This window comes from Manacus vitellinus, unplaced genomic scaffold (genome assembly GCF_001715985.3).
Source record: "Manacus vitellinus isolate BGI_N305 unplaced genomic scaffold, ASM171598v3 scaffold_43_pilon, whole genome shotgun sequence".
Lineage (NCBI taxonomy): Eukaryota > Metazoa > Chordata > Aves > Passeriformes > Pipridae > Manacus > Manacus vitellinus.
Window position 1 is genome coordinate 6,202,821 of NW_021940560.1, and position 19,956 is coordinate 6,222,776.

General features: G+C 40.5%; 1 protein-coding gene across 1 annotated transcript in view; it reads right to left on the reverse strand.

The window, feature by feature from the left end:
• THSD7B (thrombospondin type 1 domain containing 7B) overlaps positions 1 to 19,956 on the reverse strand; it is a 264,674-nt gene that overhangs the window by 139,002 nt on the left and 105,716 nt on the right. Inside the window, exon 8 of the mRNA XM_029962200.1 lies at positions 2,760 to 2,951. Within this exon, the coding sequence (XP_029818060.1) occupies positions 2,760 to 2,951 (192 nt within the window). The remainder of the gene's footprint in view (positions 1 to 2,759; positions 2,952 to 19,956) is intronic.

Here is a 19,956-nt window from a genome sequence, read left to right on the forward strand (position 1 = left end):
CCATAAAAGCAGGAGATATTTGTAGCTCAAAAGCTATGGAGTAATGCAGTGAAATTTAACAGTAAGCATTGCCATTTTTGGAAGAAAGAAGTAAAAATTACTAAAATGGAAATCATTCTCTTCCAGGAGGGAGAATCTGGCAACCTGGGACATTGCCAAAGTGCTGCAGATTTTGAAAGAACTGAAGAGTGGGGCCAGATATCAGGAGGTTCAGAGCACCTTTACACCCTACTAAAATGAGCAGGAGATGAAGGTATATAGCTCCTCAAAGGGATGCCTATTGCCTTGCAGGACTGACCTTCCCGAAATAAGGTATGACCCCAAGCAGCCACAATGAATAGCAGTGAGAAAGGGAAGAGAGAGAAAAATTACTTGACATGCTGATTTGGATAATCATGTCACATTACAATTTATCTTTTCATGAAAATGGACTGTTCCACCCAGTGTTCAGTCTCAGAAATGTTTAGTATGATGAAGGAGTAGAAAATGCCCCAGGTAACTTATTTCCTGAAGATTTTGACTTGGTAGGAAAAATGCAGACCAACTACTGTTCTTGTGTGTTTGTGAGCACAAGTTTAAAAAAAAAAAAAAGGCATAGCAAGCAAATGGTAAAATGTTTGGTGCATTAGGGAAAAAAATAAAAATCAAAAGAAAATATCTAACTTAAATTTTTAACTTCCCAGGGGAAAAAATGAGGTGCCTTTTTTTCAAAAATACTCATGTTAAGGAAGCTCTCCTAAACAACAGAGAATAGTAACGAGGTAGTTTTAATTTAATAAGAAATACCACAAGGTCCATCCAACCTGGCATTGTGCCTGCAACACCACAAGAGGAGATACTCTTCATAGAAAGCAAAAAAACCTGGCCATTTTCTGCAGTTCATTGACAACTTTTGCACAAGGAAAGCAGGACAGGACTCCTCTGCCTGGCCATTCCAGTAGCCATTTACAGACTTTTTATGGACATGATGTTCATCAGTTCCTCTACCTCATTTTACACCTGCTGAGAATGCCTGCTCCACAATCTCCTCTTGTACCAACTTTCAGAAGTTTGCTGCATAATTAATTATCTTTGAAAACCTGCTTTAAATCAAGTAAAATAAAGTCCGTCTAGTTTCATCAACAGCTTCCTGGTTATCATGTTCTGGGAGCTGGTGAAAGGCTTGGAGAAGCTGACCCAAGAGTTTGAAGTGAAGTCAGCCTGTGAGATGGTGTCCAGAAGTCCTCAGACATCAGAGCCACAGCCAACACTGCCTCCACTGACAGAGGACAAATGAAATGGCCCTTGCAAAGGTACCAGAGATTTGTAGAGTTGGTGGCCCAGCTCTGAGCTGGGTATGAAAGAGGTAGAGAAAGCAGGTAACTTAACACTGCCTCACTATTGCAGTGATAATGGCATTAAATCCACTTTCACTCTCCAAAATTTCAGTCACTGTCTCTACACAGACGTGTGACTCTGCATAGCAAACCATCACACCCATTGCTAAAGATGCACAGAAAAAGTCGGGGTGTTTGATTTTAACAGTTAATTATTCCTTCCTGAGACATTTAAAGCATTCAGTTAAAAGTAAGACATTTTTAGTTTAGTGTCTTGCAGGTTGAGATTACTGTGCTTCTGTACTTCCAGAATTCACTTCTTCACAATTTCACTGTCATAATTCCGAGTTTATCTGTTATTTGCATTTCATTGCTTCCACGGAAAATGTGAAGCCAACTGTATTTTTCGTTTTAATTATTCTCTAGCTCACAGACTGGTTTAGTAGTAGTTATTATCATTCAATTAACAATTATTTTCATCCTGAAAAGTCCAAATTTTCTTAACAAGTGCTTATAAGGATGTTTATGTGAATATAGACCTTTCACATGAGTAAGGGTTGCAAGATCAAGTCCTTACACTGTCCCAGAAACAGCAGGTGGCTTTACTGACAATTTGCAAAATAGCACTTAACAGAGCTTGTCCTAAACTAGATTTGCATCTGGAAGTGTTTTGTTGCTGCATTAACCGCACATAGTTCTGGCAATAGCAGGTATTTTGTGTCAACAAGGCTTTAGTCTGTTGGAGCTCTTCACATTTTATGAATTTTTATGCACTTGATTCAAGACCTTTCAAATCCTGGGTGAAACCAACACATAAATTAATTACCATATGTGTAACTGTAGCTAGAAGACTAAAGTTCTAACAGAAAATAGTTTGTGTAAATAGCTGTATCACTGATGTTAATATGCAAAAAACCAGATACAAGATGTGTCCATGAAGATCCAGAGGAAATCACGTATATTCATCAATAGCTATTTACTTGCTACAACAGAAAAACAAGGTCAATAGGTCTGCATTAATAAAATAACGTAAGAGGCCCTTTTCCACTTCCTCATTTTTCACAGCTCACTGTTTTTAAATTATTACTACAATATTCCTAGATAAAGACACTCACAGGATGAGTCTGTGTCACGCAGCAATTTTATTGGCAGAGGATGCAGCTCTCCCAAAACAAATTCACACCCAGACTGGCCCTCAATAGACAGCAATTCAGAGGCTGAAGTAAATAACTCTGAACTGTGACAGAATTTCTCTAAGTGACACATTAACTCCAGCCCATAAAGATCTCTTACACCCCAGGTATGATGCACGGACAAGCATTAACTATTATTCCTCATTGCTGTGGAACTGGGACCAGCTCTGATCTAAACACAGTTTGGCTGAGGAATGCAAGTCAATTCATCAAAGCAACAGTGGTTAATCCAAAAGTGTTCACCACTTACCCTCAGCTGGAAGGGCCAAGATGGACCTGCTCCTGCTTTGAGTGCCCTCCGCGTTTTTACTGGAGCACGAGTGGGAACAGGGAGACCACGGGGACCACTCGCTGATGACACAGTCCACGGCACAAGGGATTTCACAAGCCACAACCTCAGGATGGGGCAGCTCTGAGCAGAGGTGATGTGGCACTTCTTCACCTGGAGTAAACGGAAAAAGACATATGGAGAGAGGCACGGCTTGGTTCAATATCCACAGGCTGCATCAAACAGACTAACTTTATGTCAAACACTCGCCTGGCCATGGAGGAATATACTACAAAAGAGAATGTGGTTAGGCTTCAGGCTTGAAAGGGTAGTACTTGAACAACTAACTTAAATATTTACTCAGAAAAGCAAAGAAGAAAGAAACGTGTTTCAAGGTTGGTGTGTGACATCTTGGCTGCAGTCCACTTCATGAAGCAGGCAAGCAAAAGGAATGAGATCATTCACAGATTCGCAGAATTCAATCAGAAATAACGACAGTTGCCCTGTATTTTCTAGCAATCTCTACCTACAGAACCTATTTTCCACAATATAAATCATGCAGGTACCCAAAGAAGTCAGATTTCTTTTTCCTGTAGATCAGAGAAGTATCTGATAGATGTTTTTGTCCTTCCCCTGCAACCTCACCAGAACGAACCACTCTTATTTCTGACTCTTGCTTCTCACCCAAAACCTAGGAGATACAAAATTATGAATCAGTTGGATCACCCACATCCAAGGGAGAAATACTTTCTGTCGGAGATGAGCCAAGGGACCTGGACCAAAGCACACCTCCTGATGAGAAGCATCTTTACAAAAGCCCTTTCAACAAGAAGGTAGGACACTGGGGACTGGTGGAGAAAAACCTATCAACCAAAACAACCACTGGCAGAATGAGCAGCAAAAGAAAGCATATGAGGAATGTCATGTGGAATACAACAGAGAACTACTATTTTTAAAAAGGAAAATAAAATAATAAAATACACTTTTATTTTTTAAAATAATATGGAAAAAGTCCAGAAATTTTAGTAATTACGTAGAATTTACGAGGACATCATAATTCACAAAAAGTTCATAAAATATAACTTTCAGTACTGAATTACATCTAATATCTTACAAATATATTTTAAGCGATGAACAGTCATGATTGACTTTGTTCTATTGCTTAGTATTTCTGTATCCTCATGAATTTTCAGCTATATATATGAAATTTCTGGAAGCTCAACTCCACCTGTTTATAAACAACAAGGTCACACCAAACGTTACCTCCTCTTTTGCCCTCATAATAGTTACAAAGCTCTCCTTTGAGGTTTCTTTAATTAGGAACCTAGGGAAAAAAAACCATAATGACTATTCAGGCTCAACTATATGTAAGAAAAAATAAAATTAAATTTATAATGGCAACAACTGGCTCTTTCACCTCACACTACAGGAACAGGCTCCGGAACAAGGCGGCCCAGGATGCAATTATAAGTGGGAGGGTAGAAAACTGCTGGCCCCACATATACAAGTGAGTAAATAAGAGAGGCAGGCTGTGAGCACATAAAGCTGTCAGCAGCAGGGTGGTATTATCTGCAGTTGCATTCCTAAATGAAGACAGGCTCATTGCCCTCGAGGCACAAATAAAACTTTTCAAGCGTATTATGAGAAGGAGCGTCGGATCCAGCAGGCAATCAGACTGCAAGATATGGTTAAAAATACTTTATTTTTATACTCCCTTTCCTTTGTACACACCTCTGCTCACCAGGAAAGGCTGGATATGCCCAGTCTCTGCACTATACTCCCTGCACACGGCCCCCATCCCTCAGAACTGCAACTGGCACCCCTGCAAAACAAGCTCAATCCCTCATTCCCTTTGACTAGCCCAGATCAGCACTGCTGCTTTTGATGTTCACATAATACTGAGAACCATCTTCAGAGAAAAACAATGTAAAAACACCAAATAAACCTGTAAGCCTTATTCCAGCTGTCTTCCCGAGTCACTTCAGCGTCAAAATCCCTGCTAACGTTTTGACAGCTTGTCTGTACAGCAGCAGATAACAGGAGGGCATCCTGGGCAGGCGTGATTTCTGGAGTCAATGGTACAGTAGCATCAAGAGATTATATATGCTTTGGTGAAGTGGGGTGAAACATCTGTCTTCTTCTCCCATCACTGACACTGACAGGGAAGCACGTGGACAGTCAGTAACAGGCTTCTGAACCAGAAGGGATGGAAAAGGGACACTGGCACTTCAAGCAGGCCCCCCACCCCTCCATCCATAACGCAGGTTATCTCTGTTGCATCAGGACTTTATGCAAAGAGAGCACCATGAAGTTCACCAGATTCTGAATTCAACCCAATTTTTCCACCAGACTGTGCTACAGATGTAAGAATCAGAGAAAAACCTACTTGTTGAAAGCCAGGAGAGCCTCTCCATTGATCTAATCTGACTTGACAAAACCCAAGCCACTCCATTCAAAAGATAGGTCCCCTTTGGGGTGGCTTCCTCCAGGTGCCACATATTTTGGAGTAACCACCCTGTGGGGAAGGGAAGCAAAGGAGCAAAACACACTTTCACCTTCTTCCCTCTGTGACTCCTTTTCATGCTGGATTTACAGCGGGGGACAGCAACAGCAACACTGCAAACAGAGGCTGCAATTCACAGTTCCTCAGCAAGGAAAGGAAGCCTTGCGTTTTGTTATTAAGAGTTTACCACCAGGTGCATGGAGGTACAATTCAACACTCACTTTGATTTACTTTATAGCTCCACTCTCTGTGTTCAGGTTTAATTACTGCCTTCTATTACTGCAGAAGGGGAATGTTCTCCTGCACCAGTCGCCTGGCTGAGAATTCTCAGAAAACTACTGCATACTACAAAGGGAGGCAATAATATTTCATTTTCCATGAAAAACACTAGTACAGGATAAAGCTGAAGTGTGCTTTATACATTGTCACAGATTTACAGGGAATATTAAATTCTCCAGAGCTTCCAAACTGTCCACCCCGTACCTTGAAGGTGTAATTCTTATCTCAGATATGCTGAATAATCTTTCCAGATATTTGTACAATCTTTACACACAAGTCCGTTCTATGGGGCTGGATGGGATCAACCCAAATGTACTGAGGGAGCTGGCAAAAGGGCTCATTAGACACTCTCCATCATTTACCAGAAGTTCTGGCTATCTGGGAAAGTACCAGGTAACCAGAGGTCAGCAAATGTGACACTCAGCTACAAAAAGGGCTGGAGGAGGATCCAGGGATCTTTAAACCTGCAGCCTGACCTTCGTACCAGGGAAAGTCATGGAGCAGATCATCTTGAGTGCCATCACACAGCATGTACAGGACAAGCAGGGGAATCATCCCCAGCCAGAGTGGTTTTACGAAAAGCAGGTCCTACTTGACTAAACTGACCTCATTCTATGACAAGGTGACCGACCTATTGGATGAGGGAATGGTTGTGGATGTGTCTAACTGGACTTTATCAAAGTTTTTGACACCACTCCCCACAGCATTCTCCTGGAGAAACTGGCTGCTCATGGCTTGGATGGATGCACTATGCAATGGGTAAAAAACTGGCTGGACATCCAGGCCCAGGCAGTGGTGGGGAATGGAATTACATCCACCTGAGGCCAGTCACCAGTGGGGTGTCCCAGGGCTTGGTACTGGGGTCAGTCCTGATTGATAACCTGGACAAGGGGATTGAGTGCACCCCAGTAAGTCTGACACCAAGTGGGGGGGAGTGCTGATCTGCTGGATGGTAGGAAGGCTCTGCAGAGGGATCTGGGCAGGCTGGATAGAGTGGTTGGAAGCAGCCTGATGGAGAAGGACCTGAAGATGTTGGTCAGCAGCTGGTTGAGAGCAAGAACATAACTACCTGCCATCACCTGTGAGGCACAACTTCTGAACTGCCTGAGGTGGAATAATTGAAACAGCACCCTCAGCATCCCAGCAGCCAAAGTGATCCCTCTCACATGCTCTTTATTTCATGCCTTAAGCACAAATTGTTCTCAGCCTTGCTAAATGTTTGCTTTCCTAAAAGAAGCTATAGTTAAGAAAAATGCTACAGTTTTCTATTCAAAATGTTTTATTGCAAACATCCTGAACAACTCTAATGGCATTTTTTAAACTGATTGCCCTGTACTTGAATAGTTTAGTGATTATAAAGCTAAATACTCAAGATATACTCACCAGATAGCCTTTTATAGGAAAGATTTAATCCATATTCTTCCAAGTCAGGAGGTAATAATTACAAAAGAGAAGACAAGCATGGCATTTTTGCAAATATATTGGCTAACAAAGTTGCTCATTACCTAATGTACCAGTCCCTCATTTGAATTCTTTAACAAGGCAACAGAGAAGCTACGTGGAGAAGTACCATTCTGAGTAGAATTTTTAATTCACCTAAAAGCAAACTAAATTCTTCCCAACAGCAGACACAAAATAAGGAATGACCTAACCCTCCCCTTGAATTAAAGAGCTTGGTCTCATTTCCAGCAACTCAATTTTTTTCTCATTGCCTTTTCCATTCCAGAAGGAGAAGCCACTCCCATGGTCCTGAATAACACGCTCCACGTCAAGGCACTGAACCAACAGGAAAGTTGCATTTGGAATCAGTCCCATATTAAACTGCATCTATCTATTTTACATACTGCCTTGCAGCTCTGGTGCATTAGTCTCATTCTTCCCAGTGACCTGTCGTACACCCACCTCCTGTGACACAGTTTTTAATTACTCCTGCCAAAGACATTCCTCCTCTGGCTCAGGAAAAAGGGAACGTCCACTAGACAGGACACAATTAAGGCAGCAAAAATACAAATCCCATCAGGCAGCAGGAATGGAAAGATCAACTCAATAACAAACCAAGTATTCTCCTTTTGACATTCAATAGTATACCATGCTCATTTTTTAGAAGGAAAAACTGCAAAGTTACTTTGAAGATTTCAGGTTTTCACATGTGTGGAGCCTCGAGTGACCCCCATGATGGGAAAAGGCTCAAGGCAAAGGAATTACATTTCAGACTGTTCTGCATTGCTACATAGAAGTTCAGAAAATTTATTTTTTGCACAAGACTGCTGCAAAAATGCTGCATTTTTAATGACAATTACCAGTTTGCCATCAATATTTCTCCTTGTAGCATTCCAAATTATTCACTGGAAATAATGAAGCTGTCATCTAAAATACTATACGTATCGTAAAATTTTATGTGCCACTTAAATCTCAGAAAAGAATGACAATAAACTTTGATTAAATACTTGCCTGTAACAGAGTGAGATGTCAACAGGCAGCAGTAAATCCAGAGGAATTCCTATTGACTGTATGCCAGTTTGCTAAGAGCAAATGCATTCAGAGAAAGCTGTCTGCTGGCAGCATCCTGGCCTAGGCATCTCATCAGCTACTGAAAATGGTACATTTAAACTCAATAACAATCAAATTACAACAGGAGAAATTTCTCATAACCATCTTGAATGTCTTCATCTCATCACAGCATCACGGATCTTTTTTCCCATGCTCACAACCAGCTTTAGAGAGATCTTAAAGCATCCAGGGGCTGATGTCTTCAGTCATCTCCAGCAGATGAATCTCACTGAAACCTCTGGCTCCCGCTTGACTTTCCTTAATGCCACTCAACAGGTAAGAACATCAGAGAAGAGCAGTGTCAGTTTGTCAGGGAGAACAGTGGCACATGGAATAAATTTAATTGCAGTGGTCCATCACTATTAGCAGAACCCCACAGAGGGGAAGGGGAATGCAAAAGCGACGAAGGCGAACGGAGGTCGAGACCGTGAAAGAAGGTGAAGCCGTGAAACAGAACAAGCCACTCACAACAGACAGGAGGAAATAAGCACAAATAAAACCAAGACTTTCTCAGGGAACAAAAGAAAAAAAGAATGGATGAGACAATCATTAAGGTTTTGAGTCAAAAGGCTTGGTTAAAACGCAACTGTGAAAAACAGTGTGTTAGTTTAAGGAAAACACATTTTTAACCGCATAATGCTCAGTGAAGAAAAAGGGAGAAAAGACTCAGGAGGATAAGAAAAAGGAAAGTAAGCCAAAAAGTACAAAAATTAACAGAGGGAATGAGAATAAATATGGAAAAGAAATGGATGTCTGGAAATACGTTCCAAAATCCCCACAAAATCAGAAGTCTTGTCCAAATCCCTCCATCACTGGCCACCATCCTGTCCCTTACTATGGCCAAGCAATCATTACAGAGGGTATGAGAGAAAGATGAGTACGGAGAAAAAGCAGTATTTGGTTTTGTTTCCTGTGTATCCTCTACAGCAATTTGGACTGTTTGCCCACTGTTGTTTTCTCTCTTTATGCAAATGCACACAAGAAAACTGATTGGTGACTTCAAGGAAGCTCCAAGAAAGCCCAGCACAGGAGAGGCACGTGAGTGAGCAGCTGCCAAGCCCACAGAGAACATCCCAGAACATCTCTGTGGAGTATTACACACACAAGGTTACAAAAACCAACACACCTGCATGAGGTTTCCCACACAGAGATTGACTCCAGTGTGTTTCCTATCCCACATGGAAAGACAAGTTGTCATTTAAAGGAATTTGCTGCATATTCACCTGCTGAGCTTGGGCATAGGAGTAGAATCAGTTCTACCTTATGGCTGTTTGCAGAGTCCCTCCTGAATTAAAGAGAAATTGCTCCTGTGGCAGCTGAAAGTAAACACGGGTTCGCTGCATCCCCAGAGAAAAGCATGGAAATTCAGGCTGCTGTTCCTAATAATTAACATAGCACAGCAATCTGAAAATATAAAGTATAACAACTTAACATAATCCATATTAGTGTTCTGGGGGGGTTTTCCTCTCTTTTTCTTTGCACATTTTTCTTTTTTTCTCCATTATCCCTCCTCCTTGTAAATGAGGGAAGCTATACAGGTGGGTTGATCAAGACTGATTGCAATTAAGATTTATTGTTGAAATTGCTGCTATGGTGTAATTGAAACAGGTGTCCCTCTATTTCCTTCTCTGTATTACTTTCTTCCAAATGCTAATCAACACAAAATATTGTAGAAAGCAATTATACAAAAAAGTCAAATGTATTAAAATATTATAAAATATACATATATTTCCAAAACTTTAAGAAAAAAATATTAGTGGACTTTTTTATTCCAATAACATACAGAGTCCACTTCATATTATATATCTTAGCATATATAATATGCTAAGATATAATATATAATATGGGGCAGAATAATTTTAGTGGAAGAATTCAGGCATTTTAGTTTAGAAAAAAGGAAGGTGGTTTTATTTCTAATGCATCACAGCCATAAATTTCCAAACATTAAGCTGCCTTAAGTTGACTTAAGTTGCCACCTTTGCTCTCACAACTAAAAAAAAAAAAAAGATTTATTACAAAGGGCAAAGTAGAAGAAAAGTTGTGTGTTCACACATGGAAAAGTGCAATACTTTTATACCTATACTGCTTTGATTATTCTAATTTTTCTTCAGATTATGCTACTCAGTAATGATATTCCTTGCTGGCTTGCTCATAGCCATCAAAAGCCTGTGACTGACTGCTATCCAAACAATATTCCCAAAATAAGTTGGCAATTTGACATCTATTGGGGAATAGCAGACTCTTTTTCTCTTCTAGCCCAGAAATCACCCCAGAAGTGAGTTTGTATTAACATGGGACACTGAAAAATTGTAAACAACAGTGCAGCAAATGAGGTTGATCTAAGTTGGCAAAAGTCTTGTTTTCAGATACAGTGAATGCTAATGATAATAAATAATTGCAAATACCATCTGGACTCTTTAAAAAACATCTTTCTCCAAGTCTGCAATTGAATCTCTACAAAAAGAGGATCAATGCAAAAGAAAATGAAAACAGTAAATTAAAATTAGATTTATGCCAACTACTTAAAACTAAGAGCTCATTTAGAAGCAGTTAACACAAAAATGTGTTCTAGTTCAGCTGCAGAGTCTGGCCTAATCCCATAAAGCAACTCTGAGAGCTCCCGCAGCCCATCAGGAAATGTTCAGAATTTGCAGGACCAAACACTAAGCTATTTTTTATTTTTATTATTACTACCATCTTTTTCAATTTTGTCTCTAATTGATCCACAAATCTCAGAACAGAGCTTTTAAAAACTGCAATAAAGAAGAAAATACCCCCAGTATCATAGATGATCATCAGTCAAGGGTCTGGATGAATGTCTGAGATCTGTTCTTGACCACAACAATACAATAGCAAACCATGACCTTCAGTTATTGAGGAAAACTTCCCAGTGTACACAGGTTTGGCCAAGTATGAACTATGCATCTAAAGTGCATAAGACACTTTTCAGCTGGGTTAAGTTACTTCTGGCTAATGTACCCTGACCTCTGCTTGAACCATTTTTACATAATAAAGCTGTGAATTTTAGACAGAGTGTTTAATTTCCACTGTATTTTGCATAGATCATTTAGTACTTAAAATGGGGATAAATCAAATGTAGGAAACACAATATTAACAGTATTTTCTGTGTGCTTCCACTTTGCCCATGAGGTGGAACTTTAATTACCTCATTAATAACGATGCCTGCATTTTCACTCAGTACTGCATCATTCCTCTAGTGCCATTTAAACTGCATTTGGTCTCTAAACTGCCCCACCCTCTGGAACTGGTTCACTGATTATATGGGAGCACCAGCCTCATCCTGCTTACAAAACTCAGCTACAATGGCATCAACTGAAGAATTTAAAGGCAGGAATCACTTATGATGACCTAATATGGTTTATTTAGAAAAGTTTCCTGTTATTTTCTGCCTCCAGAAAGTTTATATAGATTTTAAGGTGACAGTTGTTTTGGAAGAAAAAACCAAAAGAAAAAAAATCTAAAACTCAATCAGTATTTTGCCCAATTATTCAGAGTCCAAACTGTCTGGAAACTACTTTTAAAAAATCTGAAAGATGGCATCTGTGAGTACAATTTTTGCTGGGAAAAAAATTATAATTTCCTTACTTGTTCCAAAGTAGAAAAAAAAAGAAAAAAAAAGAAAAAATAAGTATGAACCCCGAAGGGCCCAAATGGATCCCAACCACTCATTCCCTAACAGGTTTTCCAGCTCCTGTTTTTAACTTTTCTACAATTTTAACTTTGCCACTAGATTAAAGAAAAACACAGAATCAGTAAATGAAATCAAATGAAAGCACTTCACCCCCCTTTTAAACACCCTGAAATGTCGAGGCTGTCAGGAGACATTTGGACACGCTCTTCACATATAAGAATGGAAACAGAAAAAATGGAGAATCTCTGGATAAAATTTGGTTTTCTACCACTAAATTTCTCCGTGTGAAAAAAGCAATAACCACTTCACAACTTGGAAAATATTTCTGTTCTGATTATTCAGCTATTAAAATAGGAAAGTGTCATTTTATGACAATTGCTTTCGGCAGGAGATATTTTACACTTATATTTGCAAGGAACGGGAACATAAGGAAGAACAATATTAAAACCTTCAGCGTTAATCTGTATTTTCAAAGCTAAGCACATTTTGACAAACTTTCTAATAGACACTGTTCAAAATTCATAACATATATGAGCATGATTACATTACTCTAATTTATTTTTTCTCCTCTCATGCACAGCAATAAAATTTTACCTTTGAACTTATATTTATTACAACTTTTACTCTATGGAGGGCATGCAGGCACAGAAATATAATAAAGCTCTGCTAATTCCATACATTATTGAAATCCTAACAGTGCAAATGGTATCCTACTGTCTTCATGCATACTTAAAATTTCAATTCAAAACCCATTTCATTAAAAGGTCTGGTTAAGCAACAGTATATGGTTTTTATAAATTTGTAAATTAATGTAGCAGAATTATATTTTAGATATTCAGAAAAAAAGGATGTAATACTAGTGTTTGTTTAGGTGTTGTAAGCAAAAACATGATTGATACTAAATAATTGAGTGGTCCATCCATCAGACTCCTCTAAGCACTATAAAAATGCAGAGAGGGGAAAAGCTAGAAAATAACATTTGCTCACCCACAGGCAGCTGAAAATTGGGTCTAATTTCAGTGGTAAAAATGCCATTGACTTCCCCACACTGGGAAGTGTACAGCTATGCAGGATAACTTCAAACTTAATGAAAGCACAAACAAGTGAAAGCACAGAAGGAATTTAGACTGGGAAGATCAGGGGGCATCAGTAAAACAAATGATACCTGGCCAAGGAAAACATCAGGACTGATACACAAGAGAAATTCTGGGAATCTCCTAAATTGGTGGATAGAGCAGTAACTGACACAGCAATCCAGAAAGGGAGCAGCTCACACAATCAAGTACATGACAAAGTCCAAAAGTTGACTCGAACTGCAGGTATAATATTGGCACAATCTCCTCTCTCCTCGAAAAGGTCACTTGGCACATTAGTTCCAGCTCCATTGATTAGCAGCTGAGATAACAGCAGCTCACACACTCCTCAGTCATTGGGAACAGAGACAAGGGGATGACTTTCTGCATACCACATCCTCATCACATTTCTGGTAATTGTTCAGTCACAGATAAGGCACAAATAAGGAAAAAGCAGCAGAACAGACTCCTCCGAAAACATTAACAGAAACAACCTAACCACCTTTACTTTTGGCACTGAGGCATCAAAAATGATAGCTATTATTACTGCTGTAATTACATGGCTGTGACTCGGAGGAATCGCATTTTGCTTCCCTGGAAACACGGCCACGTGTTTGACAGCTCCTAAACCCCCAGGAACAGATCTCCCCACCACAGTCAGTTTGCAGAACTGAACACCTGGGCACCTGAAGACACACTGCCAGGAATGGTCCAAAGGGCTCCCAAACCCAGGGGTCCATCACCCCCATCCTCCTGGAGGCAATCTATGGCAGTTTGACCACCACAGGATCACACCAGTGGAGTTCTGAAAACTCCACAGCCAGGACTGTTGGCAGCCCTGGACTCTGGCTTCTCTAATCCCAAACTTCTGAGAAGCACCAACATCATGATCTTTCCAGAGCATCACTCTGTCCCCACCACACCTCTGTCCCTACACAGGCCACCCTTGAGGACTAAGCCTGAGACTTTCATATCTAAACTCTTGTCAGAACTCTGTCTGTGAGCCAGCAGTGGTCACATACATCCCCCTGAGCCAGGTGCAAGACAGAAATGCAAGGGAATAAAGACACTGAGCCAATTAAGCTTTTTGATCACGAAATACCAGACCAGGCTGAGGAAATGCATGAGGGCCATATTTCAACTCCAGCACACAGATGTAAGGAAGTTGCCAAGACAGAGGATTTCCTAGAATTTAGTAGACTCCGTGCATGATATCAAGCTCTCAATCTCTGATCAAATTTAGGCTACTGAGCCATTCTGTGCCACAGCAAGCCCAGACGGGACAAGTCAAACCTCATCTTTGCATGAATTCCCATCAACAAGCAGCAAAGCAGGGAGCAGTTTACCACAGCAAACTATGGTGTTGTCTCACTCCTACACAAAGGTGAACTTCCAATATCAGCTATCTCTGCTATAGAGCCAAAATTTAACAAAATCCTTCAGAAATCTGGTCTCGAACAGATTCAGTTTAGAGAGGAATATTCACTTGTTAAAAAGTAAGGAGAAAGGTTTTTCTTTGAAATCAGATAAGCAGAGCAAGATTTTTACCTTCTCTCAAGCAGTTAGTTGGAACATATTCCACTACGGATTTTAAAGTCACTTCACCGGCAACATAACCTCCCAGCATATTGAAAACCAGCAGGAAGTGTTGAATTAATACATACATGCTAACAAGCACTCCTACAGCCCTGAATGTTTAATCCAGTTTCTCACTAGCTGACGCTGTACCCCACGGCTGCTCCGTGGTTTTGAAGCCTTGAGACAAGGGAAGAACTAGAGGGTGTAGAGCAGGGAACCACAGGAAAGCAGGCAGAGGGAAAAGTCTCTGGAGAAAGCCCGAAGCAGAACAGTATCACAGGTAAAGGAGGCAAGGCAGAAATGTTAACACCTGGAGTGGGATGGAGGAGGGAGAGAAGGGAGGGAAGTCAGCCTCTATCTTCAGTAGTTGTGGGGCTACATTTGGATAATGTGTGGAATACTTCCCAATAACATATAAGTTGTTCCCGCTCATGTGCTGTGTATACAAAGAGATACAAACAGAGTCACTGTGACACTTGGCTGACTGCACAGGGTAAGTTATTGCACACCAACAGACTGCTGGAAAAAAGGAACTTCCACACACCTTTGGGGTCTTACCCATATATCTTAATGTTCTGGACTGTGACAAATGATTGGATAACAACTCTTACTCCCCTTGTCATCATCCATCTTCTTAGGAGGTTTATTTCTTCAAATCCTGATGATGAACCTCTGTAGTCACTTATCTGAGCAGTGAAAATTTATTGCCTGTACCAGAAAATGAAATTCTCCTGCAGGAGAACTGCAGTGGACACAAAAGGGCAAATTTCCACCCTGGAGTATACGGATGCATTTTCTTTCTCCTCAGTGGAAACTATACACATTTATCCAATGTCAGGATTTGGACCAAAGGGTATCTCCTGTGTTAATAAGAATGGCTAATTTCCAATTAAATAAGCTTACAGATCATAGAGATGCCCTAATGAGAAAAAAAAAAATGAAGCCCCATACTAATCCTGCTTTCATTGCACATATTTAACAGGGCTGCCAAAGCAAAGTCTCCAAAATACTTACTAATTACATTGGACTGCCTCCAGCCACTGTCACTGCCAGGAAACGGGCAAAGTTTGCAACAAACCAAACCACTAAGAGTTCAAAGGTGATATTATTATTTTGGAAAAGCCTTGAAGAGGTCAAGAGACTAGAGAACTGTGGAACAAAGCAGTGCAGGGCTGATTTGGACAGAAAATAGTCTGTGGACTTCACAAGCAGCTGTAGAAAAATATTTTGGCACAGCTGGCAGAAGCTCCCAAACTGGTAAGCTGCAGAAGTACAGACTTGCACTAACTCCTTGGCATTCATGTTGGAATGAAATACATGCTATTTGTAGCACAGACTGGAGGGTAAAAAGAAAAGTTGTAGGGAAGAAGTCTATAAACTCAGTTGAAAGGATCCATACGTGTCTTCTTTTTCGTGCATCCAGTGGCAGGATCTGGTACCCCAAGAGTGGTTGTTCCCAAGACAGGGAGAGCCCAAACACCAAAGGATGACTGCAAGACTTGAAAGTACATCGCTGAAGAAATCAAGTTCCTACTTTTGTCTCATCAATGATGAGAACTAGCAAATCTGTGCAAGTGGCACGTGACCCTCATCAGAAACAGTGCTAGGAACAGCCTGTCCAGCCTTCACATCAAGTTGCATTTAGCCATTAATTAGCTCAAACCAAGAACCTCCACTGCAGCTTCATAGTGCAAGAAGGGTTGAAAGAGCTGCAGGTGCCCACAGTGACACCATAAATATTGATCACAGTGTTCATTCCACTTCATCAGCCACAAAGCACACAATGGTGCTCAAGGGAGAGGAAAAGGCAGATCCAATTTTAATCACACTGCTGTACTAAAACACAAACCTCGTGGAATATTATTTTAATTACTGTTCTTTGCTTATGCCAATTGCAGTCTATTAAAAAAAAAAAAAAAAAAAAAAAAAAAAAAAAAGAGGTTTTTCTGGACACACTCAAAACTCCAAGCTTCCAGGAAGGTGCATCTACACTATGTGAATCAGCCCTATGTAACAACACCCAAGTGAGCTCTGCAACAGCAAAAGCAGTTTTTCAGCCCAGCACAGCACCCCGGGCTCGTCAGAAACACAGGTCATTAACCAGGAAAACTTGGTGCTACCACAGCTGTTTCTGAGCTACAAACCCCTCTGGCAGTGAGGGGGCCCTACAGACTTAGTGGCTCATTCAGACTGACCTGCTGTGGTGGGTTGACCCTGGCTGGGCACCAGATGCCCACCAAAGCTCCTCTCAGCTATGCCAAGGGAGAAAATATAACTAAAGGCTCATGAGAGAGATAAAGGTAGGGAGAGATCACTCAGCTGTTACAGTCACAGGCAATGCAGACTTGACTCAGGGAGATTAGTTTAATTTATTACTAGGATAATGAGAAATAAAACCAAATCTTAAAATGCCTTCCCCTCCACCCCTCCCTTCTTCCTGGGCTTAACTTCAGTCCCAATTTTCTCTCCCAGAAGCCACCCCTGTAGCCCCCCTGCTATCAAACCCTTGCCACACAAACCCAATACACCTCCATAGTACAGTACATAAATCCTAAACCACTTAACCTTCAAAAATATATGTCTGGGAATACTGCCAGTGAATATTTGAAAGGGATTACAGTAAATGTATTAGTTGTCACTGAAAATTAAAATATGGATTTCAATTGAAACTCTACATAAGAGGGACGTTTTCCCCCAAAATCCATTAGTTAGCAGCCATGCTGAATGAAGGGGAAATTGTACATCCAGCTCAGACTACACAGAGCAAGCTGATATATTTTAAAAGCTGCATTTTTATCTACTGAAATAAAACATTTTACTTTTTTATTTTTCTACTTTAATCAGAGTATAACCTCATTAAATGACAGTGTGTGAAAAGAACATATAAACTAGAAAGAAAATATAAAAAATTTCTGAATAAATTAATGTTTATTGCTTTTAGACTTTGATATTCTGGTCTTTACTACTTAAATGCAGTTTAAATGTATTACTTGCCACGGCCTTTACGTTAAACCCAGTAAGTCTGCAATTTGTGATAAAATTCCTTATCTCTCTTCTTCTGAACCTACGCAGAGATCCAAGGTTAATTTGCAGATAATATTACTTCATGAAATAATTATCTTAGTCTCTAGTACTTAAAATAGCCAAATTCAAGAAAGACAGTTTTAAAAATGAGGCTGTTAGGGCTGCAGGATGGAGGCTGCTCCCACTGACACACCCCCACATGGCAGCACCTCCAGTGGGAGGCACAGTCTGGGTACCCCAAGCCTGGAGCAGCCACTCACCCAGGAATTCAGGGCAGGGATGCTCCATGTTGATGCACATGAAGGAAGAAGAGCCAGCCCCATGCAACCTCACCCTCCAAGCCCCCAAATGCGAATGGCAAAGCAGCCTTCTGCCCTCTTCACAACCCCAGCACCTGCTGAAAAATTACTCTCTTGAGCCATTCTTCCTCATCCTGCTAATTTTTCCAAGCATCCTCCTATTAAACTATACAAATATATTCATTTAGTAAACATCCCATTAACCAGGTCAGTGTACAGTATTCACAACTTATTATGGAGCAGCACCAAATCAGTCACAGAAGCAATTATGCAATTGTAGAGCAGACAACTCACTTTAATCTTAATGTGGGGCTGGGGATGTATATGTCAATGTTCATTCACATGACTCATTCATTTTCAAGTATTGTATTCCATTTGTTTCACCCTCACTCATGCAGCACTCATGTCTTTTGATCTATAATCTTTGTGGGCTGTCAGAAAACACAAGCTCAATGTTCCACCCTCCACATCAGGGATTTTTTCATTGAATTTAGGGGTATTTCTAAGCTTCTATTGCCTGGGGGCAGCGGGAGAAGCTGGGCTATATATTTAGAATCAAGACCTAAATAAGCCTTAAAAAAAAAAAAGTCAACCAACATTAAAGAATTGAAGATCTTTCCAGAACCATTTAAAATAGATGGTTGTAGAGAAGAGAAATCAGAGCTAAGATTCTGGGATGTTATAGTTACAACAGGGGGGGAAAAAGTGCCTGTTAAAATCCCAGCTTTATTTGAAGACATACATTTACTGAAGCATCTTGGGAAAACGGGATACCATATAATATTAACAAACAAGAATATGCTCTGTCAACCACATGCAGCACCACAGACATTTTGAAGACCTAAATAAATAATGTATTAGAAAACCTAGCCCAGGCTGAATTAATGCAGACTCCAATGATATAAATGAACGGCAGCAGTGGAATTATTTTCCTGGGACTTAAGTCGTATATAGCATTAATAGTAAAGGCCTTGAGATACTTACTGATAGGCAAGAAACTGCTATCTTTAGATCTATGCATGCCCAGGGAGCACTCTGCCCAACTTACAGTCTCAGAGAGTTTCCAAGAGAGTTACCAAATCACTCGGCTTTATTTGTAAACACCATGAAATAGAATAAAATACCCTCTTGGCTCTAGTCTCCTTTGGCACAGCACTAAGTGTACAACAAACAGTGCTGACTTGGGAAATCTCCTGGAAGCGGGGCTGGGGGTGATGGGAATTTTGCATCTGGGAACAAAAAATGGAATTTGAACTTACAGGATCATCCTGGTTTCTACAATACTACGAGCAGCCAAGACTCAGCTCCTCCCCTGATGTGGGAAGGGTCCAGGTGGACATGACAGTGTCACCTGAAAGGGACTCTGTCCCTCCAGCAAAGCATCCTGGGCTCAGCCAGTCCCAGCAAACTCCCTGCTCGCTTGCTAGTGGCAGATATATATTCTCCCTTCTTTCAGAAAAGTCACTTTTCAAACTACAACCATCTCCCAGCAGATGCAGTGCCTGAATCCCCATGGACACCTCTAGCCACAGGCCCACGCCAGGAGCTAACTTTGTGGGATTGTTTTTCCCTCCTCAGCAATATGAAAGGAAAAAGTACCATTGTCTGCAAGCAGAGCTGCTGCCCCAGTCCACGTGGGTGTATTGGCTCATTTTTTTCCTTTTTTCTTTTTTCTGGGCTTGGTAATTACCATGACAATGTGAGGGTTCATTAGTAGCAACACCACCAGGAGAGTGATGGCAAAATATAGACTACAGCTGTCAGAAAGGAACTGAGCAAATTCATGCTTACAGTCCACATCTCCACAGGATTTTTTAAATAATGCATCTGTTTTAACAACCATGGCAGGAGGATACACTAAAATTATACAGGATGGGAAGACTGGGCTTCAAACTGCAAAACACACCCCAACAATCCAGGATGATTCTGTTTCTAAAGAAACTCCACCTCATATACACGTTCTCTTCACAAACCTTGTTCTGACATTTGCAAGCTGCCTAAAGATACAAACTGAACAAGCTGTTTATTTAGAAAGGAACTATGAAATATCTTATCCTGTTACTTGTTTAACTCTCCTAAACAAAGGCAGTACCTAATTTGAGGCAATTACAGCCATGTTTCACAGAGACAGAAAGAAAAACACCGTACAATGGAACTTTAAATTGTTCTCAATCTCCTCACAGAGCTAATCTTTCTCGATTCACTAATTCACATTCACTGC